General features: G+C 36.4%; 1 protein-coding gene across 1 annotated transcript in view; it reads right to left on the bottom strand.

The window, feature by feature from the left end:
- Positions 1-4,068: 4,068 nt before the first annotated feature.
- PCNT (pericentrin) overlaps positions 4,069-13,744 on the bottom strand; it is a gene marked incomplete in the record, with an annotated part of 53,249 nt that continues 43,573 nt past the window's right edge. The window contains 14 exon segments of the mRNA XM_072418469.1: positions 4,069-4,379; positions 5,559-5,686; positions 5,780-5,927; positions 6,124-6,197; positions 6,866-7,104; positions 7,808-7,963; positions 8,489-8,656; positions 8,797-8,890; positions 8,991-9,226; positions 9,994-10,710; positions 11,281-11,422; positions 11,889-12,111; positions 12,500-12,695; positions 12,978-13,142. Of these exon segments, the coding sequence (XP_072274570.1) occupies positions 4,336-4,379; positions 5,559-5,686; positions 5,780-5,927; positions 6,124-6,197; positions 6,866-7,104; positions 7,808-7,963; positions 8,489-8,656; positions 8,797-8,890; positions 8,991-9,226; positions 9,994-10,710; positions 11,281-11,422; positions 11,889-12,111; positions 12,500-12,695; positions 12,978-13,142 (2,730 nt within the window).

Raw genomic sequence — 13,744 nt, 5'->3', positions numbered from 1 at the left:
CACATAGTTTGGATAAATCCTTAAGTGACAAATACGAACACTTACATTTTGGTGTGGACATCCAAGCTTGAAACATTACTGGTAGAGGAAAGCACTTTAGTGCAACTGCTAACATTTCACTATAAACTTACAATTGGGAAAACTAACTAAATGGTTTCCTTATCCGATATTTAAACTTGTCCATAATCTGTCCCCCAGTACCTGGAATCTCTTTGCTGTGAGTGGCGATTACTCAACCCTCCCTATATTTGTTCTGATGTGTCATCCTTACTGCCTGTCCCAGCTTTGTCACCATGTACTAAGATGCCAGCTCTTTATAACATGTTCTCAAATTGGCATGTTAGCTAATAGCTGTCATGTCCCGGCTTCTTAAAATACAACACAAAGAAAATAAGAATCATTTGCCCAGTTTTGCCAAGTTCCTCATGTTAAAGTTTTCCTTTTTCAGCTGGGAAGAAAAAAAAGTTTACGTACTTTAAGAGCATTTATTACACAAACTGAAATTATTCTATACAGAGCTAAAGGTTTGGTTGCACCATAGAAAGTTAAAGCAATGTCCCTCTTTAATGATCTTTAAGCCAGTTTGCCAGTCTTGGCTGAACATTTGCGGAAGAGATTTTACTGAGTACCAGTAGAATTAGAAAATAGTGCCTTTTGTATTTTCACATTAAAACTCTTGCATGCTTCACACTTGCTCCCTTATTTGCTAGGTAGATCACATCTGTATGCTACAACAGAAATACCAAGAAATTTGTCCTGGATTTCCTAGTCTGGCAACATACAGGTTCCTTCCTTTTTAACTTAGAAGCAATACTTGTTTAGTATAATAGAAAGAAGAATTTGTTAAAAAGACAAAGAGTGCAAATAATTTATATAGGTTTCAATAGGAAAAAAGGTTTTTGTAGCCTCATTAAAGGTCACATAAAAGAAAAGTTACGATAGCTTCTGTGGACACCACCAATATTTCTCTATATATATCAGAACATTGCATGAAGCATCCAAAGTATAAAGCCTAAAGATTAAGTTTAATTTGTTTATATTTTGTCTCCCAGGTTCCTCCATTTCCACTTTCATTAACATGGCAAATTGTACCTGTTTTCATTACATAAATTATTCTGGATCCAGTAATACCATTACTAGGCAGTGCAATGCAGGCAGATTGTAAATGGTGGGAACGGCTGACAGGGTCCTGTACATTTCTGGAAAAATGGAAGCTTCCTGCCTCAGAACTTCCAGCTTAAATGTTAAGCAGCCAATTGGCTTTGGGATAACATGTATGAATATCAAAATGCATGTATAGGTGGATATAAGTCTTAAGAAGTTGGTATTCTTAAGCAGGCTGCCTATGGTAATGCTTGCATGCAACACTGAGCCTCTATAGGTGAAAGAGTTGAAACCAATGAATGAAAGAGGTAGGTTAGGGGCAAATCAAGAGTGGGAGGAAAGCTAAATGATGCTGGATGTCCTCCAGTTAGCAAATGGGACAGGCTCCTACTTGCTGTAGCTTCTAATGCACACTGTGGGCATTTTATAGCGTATGCAAGCTCAGTACAATAGAGGAGTCTGAACAACAGCTGTAAAGCTACATACACACATGCAATTATTGTTGTTGGAAAGGATCTTTCATGATCCTTTCCAACGACTAAGGACTGCACGATGCATGAACGAGTGCTGTACATACAGCACCATTCTGCTCTATGGAGATGGGAGGGGGAGAACGACGGAGTGGGACCCTGCTGTCCTTCCCTTGCATTAGAATCGTTTGTCGTCCATGGATCTGCCAAGACTGTTGATGGGACGATGGGCGCTGTACACATGCCAAATTCTAGTCCGATATCGGCCCAAGAGGATTATCAGGCGAAAACCATTGGAGGTGTGTACCCAGCCTAAAGCTGAAGTTTAGTTTTAAACGAGTCCGCTGTGTCCTAACTATACACACATTTTTCTAAATATTTAGTTATGAATTCAAAAGGAAGCCCCACCTTCCTCAAAACAATTAACAATTGCTATATAAACTATTTTGAAATATATATTTTTATTTAAAAAAATTTAACTTTCCTATTTAGTATATAAACACATATCCCTCGCATTGCCGCTTTTTTTTAAAAAGGTGATTGTTTGGGTCACAGAAAATTGCTTCGCAGCTTTGTCACCCTTTAGTTTTAAACTAAGAAATGAAGACAACAAGCAGTTACAGCATCAAAATTCTTTTTTCTTGTTTGTAAACATACCCATCATAGTTAAATGTTTTGTTTTTTCACCCAAACTTTTTCTGGACATCCAGGTTTGGTAAAGAAAGTAGGAAAGAACAAAGCTGCTGGCAATATAAACTGGTAATACAGTTACAGTTTTTGTATTTTTCATACCCTGGAAAAATTTGTGAAATATTGGCTATTGTTTAAAAAATATGAAAAATATGACTTGTAGAAAACTTTTTTTTTAGTGGGCTTCTTTTGAGTGAAGCAATATATTATCAAATTATGTGTACTCTTTTTTTTTTTTTTTTTTTAATTGTTAACAACTGAATCACCAAAATGTGCCTAATCAAAAGTTTACATTGTGTGTTTATCAGTCCCAACATTCTAGTTAAGTATAAAAATGGAGAGATCAGATCTGTAAATAGGAATTTAAAGCAAAATGGATTTTGCTGGTTATTGAGCCATGGGAAAGCAAAAGGACAATCAAGGAGCCAAGAAAAGGTAGTTAATCTAAATAAATCAAGTTTTTGTATTTTTCATACCCTGGAAAAATTTGTGAAATATTGGCTATTGTTTAAAAAATATGAAAAATATGACTTGTAGAAAACTTTTTTTTTTTAGTGGGCTTCTTTTGAGTGAAGCAATATATTATCAAATTATGTGTACTCTTTTTTTTTTTTTTTTTTTTAATTGTTAACAACTGAATCACTCATCACTAAAGTAGCAGCCATTCCAAAAAAAAAAAAAAAAAAAAAAAATATCCATTGTGGATATCGATAAGGTGAAACTATATGGATGCTGTTATCAAGCAGACAGTCAGGTAGACCAACCAAGTTTTCAGCCACAACTGCCAGGAAAACTGGTTGAGATTCAAATAAAAAATACAAGCCACTTCAGCTGAAATACAGGCTTCTCTGCAAACCAGTTGCGCTGCTGTTTTAAGATGCATTAGGCAGTACTAGTATGGCATAGGCTGAACAGTTGAGCAGCAGGAAAAAAACCTTTATAATGCCAATGCAAAAAAGCACACTAACAGAATGCAAAACACCTTCTGGACAAACCTAAAAAGGTCTTTGGAGTAATAAGACCTAAAATAAACTTATGATCATAACGAAAAGCACTTCTTAGGAGAGGACAAAACTAGGCCTATACTAAAAGAACACAATCCCTATTGTAAAGCGTGTAGGTGGATCTTCATGGTTCTAAGGTGTGAGCAGTGTAGTGACAATTTCTTGGCAATCTGAATGCAGCATGATACCAGAAAATATTGGAGGACAACTTGTATTCATCCAGAAGCTGCACATGAGACACACTTCCTAAAGCTTAAGTGTCTGTTAAAGCCTTCTAGCTACTAGTAAACTGACAGTCAGCACAGCATTTAGGAACTATGCTTTGTAGGAGCTTGCTGAACACACTGCTCTTATGTAAACTGAAGACCCCTTGTATAAAGCCTAAAAGGGCCATAGGAACCATAGCTTTACTCATTTCAAAACTGAAATTGCACAATAAAAGGCAAGCATTCTATTCAGAAAATGAACAAGAAAAATGAAAATGAAAAAGACACATTTTTTCCAGAGCAAAGCTCTATCAATAGGCAAACACATTTCCATTCAAATGATTTACTAGTCTCCCCCCCCCCCCGCAACAATAATGACTTATTAACCCAAAATATATGATCAAGCATACAGATTAACAAATCACAATGACAAAACCAAAACAAAACTCCTCCAGTTTGGCATTGTTGTGATCATACTGCAGGTGATACCAATATTATGGTTAAGGACAAATTAATTTGGTATAATCTGCTTTTTTGCAAGTTATCTAGAAACCAAATAGTTTACACAATTCCTAAATAAAAACAACACAGAAATAAGAATTAGAACAGGTTTATTTTTCTTTACAAATATTAAAAAAACAAACAAAAAAAACAAACACATAAAGAAGCGACCAACCAGTTATCCCCCAAATTTTTGTGCCAATTTGTTTTAAGTCTTGTGAAGGTGACTTTTATAACAAAATTTATACAATGCATTAAAAATACAAATTTATACAAGTGCTAAAATGTATATAAATAGATTTATTGCATAGTAGAAAAAAAATATATATACAAAAATGAACTGAACCGCTACCCATGTGGTTATTTCCGTGCATATTTAACGTAAGACCGTTCTGGTGAGGAGCCTGTGAAAAAAAAAAAAAAAAATTTCAGCAATTAGACAAGTTTAATAAATTCTGTCTATAAATCTATCTATAAATAAGCTCTTATTGAAAAATACATATTACAGTCAGGAGCCAATATGGTCTGTCTAGTACTAGGTGCAGCAATAAAAATACAGTGACATAAGGTTTGGCATGCATCTTTCTTTTTTTTGATCGACATTGCATTTTTGCAATGATAGGACTGATTTTTTTTCTAACATTCCTTGACATTAAAAACCGCTATGTCATAGATTTTGTTTTTAAACACAATGCTACCAGACATTAAAAATTTAAAAAAATATTAGAGACTGCCACTGCTGAAGATATAAGATATATTTGAAGGGACCTCTTTTTCAACAATAAACTTAAGGAGGCTACACATCTTTAGTTAAAGTAAATCTAAAGCAAACCAGTAACAGTTTGAGATTGATCAATTTAGATTCTGTCTTGTCAAATGGTGACAGACTTTTCTCAATAGCTCAAAACACTAATTATTATTTTTATTACTATTAAACAGGATTTATATAGCGCCAACATATTAGGCAGCGCTGTACATTAAATAGTTTACATGCATTACTAATCAGTTGCATTTTCACTTGCTCACAGACCACTAAATACAAAACTGGCACTTTCACTAAAAGAGGTTGTTGCAATGGATGGTAAAGGATATACAGCCCTTGTACTAGTATGTACAGAGATTTAATACAAAATGACATGTTAATAATAAGATTTATTAAAACACAAACTCTATGATTTGCAGTAACAGTTTAAAGCGTAGCTAAATTCAAAATTTTTACTTTACATTAAATGGTAGACAACCCTTTTATTTAAGGTGAAAAGTGCAACACTTCACTGCAGAAAAAAAAGCCTCCTGATCGATCTGCGGGATTAAAGGTAAGTGTGTTTTTTTTTTTTTTTTTTTTGAGTTTAGTTATGCTTGTTAAAAAATCCCTTCGGAATGATACTTTTTATGCTTATCTAGGTTGCTGTTTCAGCCAGTAGTGCTAACATACAGTTTAACAGTTGTTAAATACAATTTAGAATACAATATACAAATATTTTAATTGAAAAATGTACTTAAAGATATGTAGAGGTTCATATATGAGATGTGTCAATTTGTATGTCCTACAAAATTATGTGAAAATACAGTTTATATCTTACCATTCTGAAGTCCTCCTAGTCTCCTCTGGACCATTTCTAGGTGATGGATGTATTCTGTGATTGAATGTTCAGGATCTTGGGAGGTATATGGAGATCTTTCGGGAGTTAGTACAGGTGACTGTCCAATTCTATTTTAAGGGGAGGGGGAAAAAAAAAACCAAAACATTAAATTATCTAATTGTGACATTACTATAAACCGAGTTAAAGTTTTTTTTACTAACCGTCGTGAATTCCAAGCCAATGGTTTTGGAGATGGAGTACCGATAAGAGAAGAACTTTGGTTGAGACCATATGCCACATCTCGGGTTGGAGGGGAGTTTAGTAAACTACTATTCAGGTGTTGTAAAACATCTGTTCTGTTTCCATGCACTGAAAGCAAATATAAGTATAAGTTAAACAACCAACAACCAGTCTACAGAATGTTTGCAAAAACAGAATGTAGCAGCTAGTAATTTAGAACAAGCTTATTTAATAAAGCAAACATCAAAAGTACAGTTATATCACTGTCAAGAGCCAGTAAAAATAACCTAGTCAAAGTCAATGGTATTGCTCTTGCAATATTTACCTTGTTGACCTGCTGGCTCTACAATGGCACCTTTACGGCTAGTTTTATTCCATTTCCTTACCAGGAACTTTAACCTGGGAAAAAAAAAAAAACAAACAATGTAAATTGAAGTGCTCAATTAAACGATCATGCAAAATAAGACACAAACATCAACAAACAATTCATGGGTTTTAGAGATTTACACTATTAATGTTGGTTGAGACTAAAAAAAAAAAAAAGTGTAATAAGGAATTATGTGCACAAGGTGAATGCAAGCTTGTAAATACTTTATTACGGTGTAATTAAATATTATAATAAAGTAATGCTCTTTACCGACAAATCTCCCTGCTTAGTAAAAAAAATAAGGTAAAATAGGAATTGTAGTTGGGGTAGGTTCACATTACCATAGGTTGCTGCAGTGAGCCAGAGCATGCTGAACATTTATGGTTTGCACTACAAAGCAAGTGCACCGGGAAAAGAGAATTTCAAAATCTCAAAAGCTGTTCAGAAATAGCAATGCATTGCAATAATGCCACACAAAGCACCAAGTTTTTAGGATGTATTTACACCTTTTTAATTCTTCTTGACATGTTTCCCATTGAAATAGTGAGAGATGTGCTCAGACATATCTAAATGCATCATGATATGTGTCAACATTTATTACAAAGTACAATGACTGTTTTGATGCAATTTTTTACAACAAAGACAGAGTTTTAGAAAACCCAACAAAAATACACATGGATCAATGCACAAAAATCTGTACCTGGAAATGGCAATTACTGCCCGTACAGCTGATCGAAATTTGGTCAGGCCTGACGGGCTTTTGGCAGGATACTGGAAGTCTCCAGGTGATGGATACACACCCATCCGTGCAATTAAGGACAATGTTGCTTTTTCACAAGCTTGAAAGCCTCCCAGAAGGAGCAAGAGGTACTTCTTCTGGTACACTAGGGCTTTGCGGAAGCTCTCTGCTCTCAGATATTTCCTGTAAAGACGCTGTATCTGGGGAAAGTTAAAAAGGCACTTAAAATTACATATACAGACACGGATTTAAAGAAGACTATCCAGGAAAAAAGTTACACATGTTGATCTTCTTATTTCACTAGTTGTCTATCTGCATGAGACTGTGCCTCACTGAACAATAAATGTTGGGGATCAGCATAACAATCAGACAACTAGCTTCAAAACTGTCTGAAAAAGTTATTTTTGTTCCAATGGCAAGTTCTATTAAAATAAATCTACTAGCACCTGTATTGAAAGCTACATCCCAATCTGCATTAAGGAATTTTATTGTGCGGTGTCCAGTCCTCTGTGAATGGTAAGAAATTATCAAAGATGTTTCAATAGGACTATGTACACACGTGCAATAAATGTTGTTGAAAAGGATCTTTCATGATGCTTTCCAACAACTAACAACTGCACGATGCATGAACAAGTGCTGTACATACATCACTGTTCTACTCTATGGAGAGGGGAGTGGAGAACGACGGAGCTGCACCCCGCTGCGCTCTCTCCCCCTTCACTTCTATTACGACTGTTCGTCGCCCATCGTCTGTGGATCCGCTTGGACGGTCGTTCGGACAATGGACGACGAGCTATGTACACACGCAAGATTCTCGTCCGATATTGCCCCTGAGCCGATTATCAGACGGGAACCATTGCACGTGTGTACCCAGCCAAAAGGGTGGAAAGCAGAAATGTATACCTTGGAGTTTGGAACATCAGGCAGGGGCCTGTTCTCCAGGGTTGCCTTGCCCAGTTCAGACTCTGCATGTTTTAAAGCAATCTGCAAAAGTCGTTTTTCACGGTTCCAGACTGCTCGTTCAGCCTCCAACACAGACTCTATAGAAGCAGAATTCAACTGCATAAAAAGAAAAAAAGTTAATGACGGTTAAAAAAAAAAAAAAAAAAATTTATAAAAAAACTTACCTTAAGAAAAATGTATACTTTATTGGCAAATATGAGTAAACAATGTAATACTTTCATAAACACACACGGCTAATAAAAAAGGTACCAAGGCATGTGGTCACATAATCGAATTAAAAAATATCAGCCAATCTGATCCTTTACACCAACTGAGCATAGCATTAACAACTATTTTTTTTTTTCCCACACCAGCAAGACTTTACAGAGCTCTAAAATTACACAATTGTGCATAAATTTTTACTAAGTTTATAGACATGAAAGCACTTTTTGATTTTAAAATAGTATAACAGGGAGCGGAGACCACTGACTATGCCCAAAGCAGAGTAATAAGCACTAACAAAATTTTAGCTATGCTAGATTGCCTTAATTTCTTTATACCAATGTGTTAAAGACAATGCCCTGTGTCAAATCAACTTGTAACAAGGTTTAAAATCTGTAGAACAATGTGGTCACCGCATACCCGCTCTGTATTTTCCTTATATGATGGCTCTTGCAAGCTTCTGTTGAGTTTAGCAAGTTGACTTCTGAGCTCCAGTTTCTCTTTCGTCAGTTGGGACACTGTAGTTGCAAGCTCTTCATTCTCACGTTTCAGAACATCAACCACCATAGATGGTGATGAAGCAGGCGTCTTGAAAGAAAAAGAACAAATTTGCAAATCTAGATTAAGAAGCAACTAAATACTGTTGTAGGCACTATAGGCTGGAGAAACCCTACAAAACACAAAGACCAGGAAGTTAGGAGGGGGGTATCCAACAACAAAGCACCAACCTGAAGATTCCCTCGCTGCAACTCCAACTTAATCTCTGCCAAAGAGTCCAACAAAGAGGTCACTTCTTCCTCACTGGGGTAGCCCTGGTGTGAACTGAAAATAAAGTGTGAGCAATTCTTGCTTGCAGCATTAGCCTACTTCACACACACAAAAAAAAAAAAAAAAAAAAAAAAGAAACAAACAACAACAATACCTGTCATTCCTGCTCTGCGTCCATTTTTTTACTTGTAGTACAGTGTAAAGTAGCTGCTGCCAGACTCTCTGCATTTGACTAGTCAGTGAACCCACATTCTTAGCAGGGCTGGCTGTGTTTGTCCAGACATGGTTCTTTCTAGAAGCCAAAGCACGTTCTTGTTCTTCCAGATCTGCCAGCATGTGCTGCAACTCTTGGATACGACGAATATCTCGCTCATGTTGTAACTGCAAATCCTAGATAAACAAAATTAAAAGCATTGTGGATGGTATGTACATACAGCTTTATTTATGATAGGTCTAGCTTATTTAACTTAATTATATTCCTTTAATACTAAAAAATATATGAACTCCCACTGTGTGAATCAAATGCATTTGCAAAGTAAGACATTACCTTACAAAGTGGCAAAGCCATAGTCACTCTGCTATCTAAACAAAAATAAAGGTAGAACCCAGAAGGTTTATCTATGACGAGCTGCCTGCATAGAACCATAGGGAATAAGGATACATGACCCTGCACATGAGAGGAGCAGTCTATTACAGAAAACATCAGCACAGAAGCAAAGGGCAGGAGATTGGATTTTGGGTTACTGCAAAGATCTGTTAGAAATACCTAAAGGACACCAAGATTGGATCAATGGCATTTATTGAAAAAATGTTTAATATTTTTGCCTGTACACTAACACTTGAAACTAGAAAAATCCATGTCACATTAGCAAATGAGTCACTGGTGACAATTTAACAGCATAGCCAAGAATCCACTCGCTAGCCAAACCAACAAGAGGGCTTACTTACTAGAAATCAAAATACTACAGTGTTTGGCAATAAACAGAGCAGCTTGTTAACTGTTAGGATTCTGTTTGCTTTTTTCTGGGTCTGACAGCATGCAATCGCTAAAGACCAAAACATAGGCATTTACCAAGAAAGCAAAATGAAAATAACTACATATTTCAGATAAGAACAAAAAAGTGTGTAAGACTACATTGGGAGTTTTCATTTCTTACCATTATCCGTCGTTCCTGTTCTTCTTCTCGAACTCTGTTTACTTCTGTCTGCTTTGATCTGGCTACTTCCTTTTCACGTTCTTTTGCCCAAGCTCTTTCCTTCTCCTGAAGGATCAGTAACTGAGCTTGGTACTGATCGCGTTCATTCTGTAAACGAATTTCTCGCTCTCTCTGCTGTTCCAATACATTGTCTAATTGCTGTTTCTGACTTTGTAAGGCCTCTAAAAGGGCGCGCAGCTTAACTGATGCCTCCCGCTCTGTTTGCAATTCTTGACGACATGCTTGAACTTCTGATTCTAGTTGATGTTTTGCATCAACAGATTGTTTCTGGGTTTTTTCTATCATGAAAGCAAGATCTCGGGCACGACATCTTTCCTCTTCCATCTGATTTTTTAATGTTAGCACCACTTTACGTTCTTGTTGCCTCTCCTCCTCTTGCCTGCAAAGCTCTTGACTTTGTTGTTGTCTTAATTGCTCCACAACATTTCGTTCAAGGGTCAAGGCACTAGATAAACTTAATGAATTCTGTTTTTCTTTCTCCAACTCTGTCCCTGCCTCCACCAGTTTCTTGTGTTCCTGAGCAAGAAGAGCTTTACAACGGGACTGCTCTATTTCAAGTTCTTTCCTGAGATTACTAGTGTAAGTTTGCTCTTGTAACAAAGCTGCAGAAATCTTAGTATGAAGCTTTTTTTGTTCTTCCAAGGAAACATATGACTCCTACAAAGATAGCAAAAGACATATAAATTTAAAGGAAAATTACAAACATGACAACTCATCTATATAATGAATTGCATAGCTATAAAAGGTAACATGATTTGTAAATGCTGCCAGCTACCATAAAAAGAAAATTCAGTGGTCAGCACCAAAAGGCCCCGGATTCATTAGACCCCCCCCCCCCTTTTTTTTTTTTTATTTTTATTTTTTTTAGGAAGGGGTCCTATGATGGGAAGAGAGGCATCCAGCACATCCCTGCTGTCAAAGCAAACTGAACAGCACTGTGAAAGGATAGGGCAACCAAGCTGATTACAGATTTTCCTTGACCTTCTGTTTTGTAAAAACAATGGGAAGAAATCTCCAAAATGAAATTCATTTATACTCTGACATTTAAAACCAAAAGTCTTTTATCCCTCACTTTTATTCTTTATACCAGTAGTAACCAGGAAGAATGTAAAGGGTAAATTTCCCTTGGCAGAAAACAAACAGCAACAAAATATATTCTAAACTTTCACTACCTAATCCACACTGAAAGCATACAATATTTTATTTTACTATAGTTAAATGCTTCACCTGCAGAACCATCTCCTTGTTTGCAAGTTTTTGTTGAAAGAGATTTTTATCTTCTTCAAATTTTTGGCTTTCCACCTCTCGTTGAGTTTGCACTGTATGGATGAGAACCGCTGTGGCCTCCTCCTTACTCTCCAGCTCTTTTCTATGAAATGTTGAAAGGTAAAGAAAAAAAAAAAAAAAGTTGTTAAAAATATTAATTTATTGCTGTATTATTTAACCCTTATATAGCCTCAGCCCTCAGTGATCAAACACAACAGATAAACAAAAGGTTTATCTTTCCACCTGCAGCCATGACACAGCCACAATGTGGTTAGTATGGGACAATGGGTCTATGAAGATGTGAGGAGAATAAAATTTAGACCACAAATTGCAGCTATATGAAATGAAGAAAAGGAATAAGGTTGAAAATATAAAAACCAGATGTATTGAAGCCCACATCCAAATTCAATATGGGGACAATATGGGTTTTTGTTCCGACTAAAGGAAGCTTACTAGTTTGGCTCAAATTTTTTGACTTGTAATATAACCATCTTGGTTTAATAGATGCATAATGCCCAGTTTGAGACCAAATACGAAATTTACTTAGTATTTCAAAACATGAATCACACCTTAGTTTGGATGCTTCAATCTGCATTTCTTTCTGTTGCTTTTTTAGCTTTTCAAGCTCCAGTTGCAGCTCTTCTATTTCAAAACGGAGTTGAGATACAGTGGATTGTTCCTGTAGTAACAGCTTGTGCTGTTCTGTAGACCTCTCTTGTTCACGCAATAAGGAACCTTTCAAATCCTCAGCAATGGCAGCCTCTTGCTGTAATTTGTACTCATGCAGCTCCACTGAAAAAGGCCAAAAACAATTTATTTCAAGAAAATCTTTGCACCCTGTATAATATCCTTTACTAGTCTGGTAATAGACCACAGAAGGGTAAGTTAGTTTGATGTCAGACAAGTAGAGTCAAGATGGACTATAAGGTTGATTGACTAAAAAAGGCACAATACATCATCCCTATAGTCTTTATAAGATTTGGAGGGGGAGGGGGGCAGTGTGCATTTTATCTATAGGAACTTCAGAAACATTTTCCTCATTGACTGCATTCATTCTGCATAAGACTACCTATATCTTTTATACCCATAAGGCAAGACAACACTCCAAAGATTGAGCAGAATGGCCTATTTACTGTACAGCAAAGGGTGTTGCTATAACTCTTACCCATCAACGACCTACCTTGCTTTCGCAGTTGGTGTTCTTTTGTGTGCCCTTTTTCTTCAGCACTGGTAAGGGCATCTTGCAGTTGTTGTAGTTTCTCCTGGTTCTGAAGATGTGCCATTCTTAGCTGTGAACGCAGATCCTGAATTTCAGAAAGCAGGCTGCTGCGATCTATAGCCAACACATGCTCCAAGACAAGGCGCTTTTGTTCCTCCTGAAATCCAAAGGTTTTAGGAATAATACTTAAATATACATAGAACCCCACAGTATAACTAGTAAATAGGCGAGACAAAAAGGAGGGAGAGGGATTAAAAAATAAATTAAGTACTGAAATTTATATTTTGATCAGAAATTCAAATGGACCTGGACCCATTTTCCCAGACAACACTGCATTTCAAGACCTCTTCAGAGCACATATGGCACTAAAATATGCATCAAACAGAAAGCTGTATATCTATTTTGGTTCAAATAGTCTACCTATGGACTTTTGACTTACCTGCTCCTTGATTAAGTGTTCTACTTTCTCTGACAGAGAACTGTTATCTCCAGTGCCATGGTGGAACTGTGACTGAAGTTCCAAGCGTAGATATTCCCTTTCACTTTCCAAAAGAGCTTGAACACTTTGCAATAAGTCCCTTCTCCAGTCAGAGGAAGAACTTTCCTAAAAAGACATTTTGGCGACAAAGTTGGCCGCAGTTTTAAAAACGAAATTAAAAGACACAAATGTATATGAAATAGGTATAGATGTACAGATATACAGTTAGGGCCATAAATATTTGCACAGAGACAACTTTTATCTAATTTTGGTTCTGTACATTACCACAATGTTTTTTTTAAAATAAACAACTTAGATGCAGTTTAGCTGCAGACTGACAGCTTTAATTCAGTGGGTTGATCAAAAAGATAGCATGAAAATGTGAGGAACTAAAGCCTTTTATTAACACAATCACTTCTTTTCTAGGGCTCAAAAGTAATTGGACAATTGACTCAAAGGCTATTTCATAGGCTGGTGTGGGCAATTCCTTTGTTATGTCATTATCAATTAAGCAGATAAAAGGCCTGGAATTGATTTAGGGGGGTTGTATGTGGAAGATTTTGCTGTAAACAGACAACATGCCGTCAAAGGAGCTCTCAAGCTGGTGAAACAAGCCATCCTTAAGCTGCAAAAACAGAAAAAGCCCATCCGAGAAATTGCTACAATGTTAGGAGTGGCAAAATCTACAGTTTGTTACATCATGAGAAAGAAACAAAGCACTGGTGAAC

The sequence above is a fragment of the Pyxicephalus adspersus genome, chromosome 7, assembly GCF_032062135.1.
Source record: "Pyxicephalus adspersus chromosome 7, UCB_Pads_2.0, whole genome shotgun sequence".
In the NCBI taxonomy this organism is placed as follows: domain Eukaryota; kingdom Metazoa; phylum Chordata; class Amphibia; order Anura; family Pyxicephalidae; genus Pyxicephalus; species Pyxicephalus adspersus.
The sequence above is the reverse complement of the archived record's forward strand: the minus strand, read 5'-3'. Positions and strand labels throughout refer to the sequence as shown.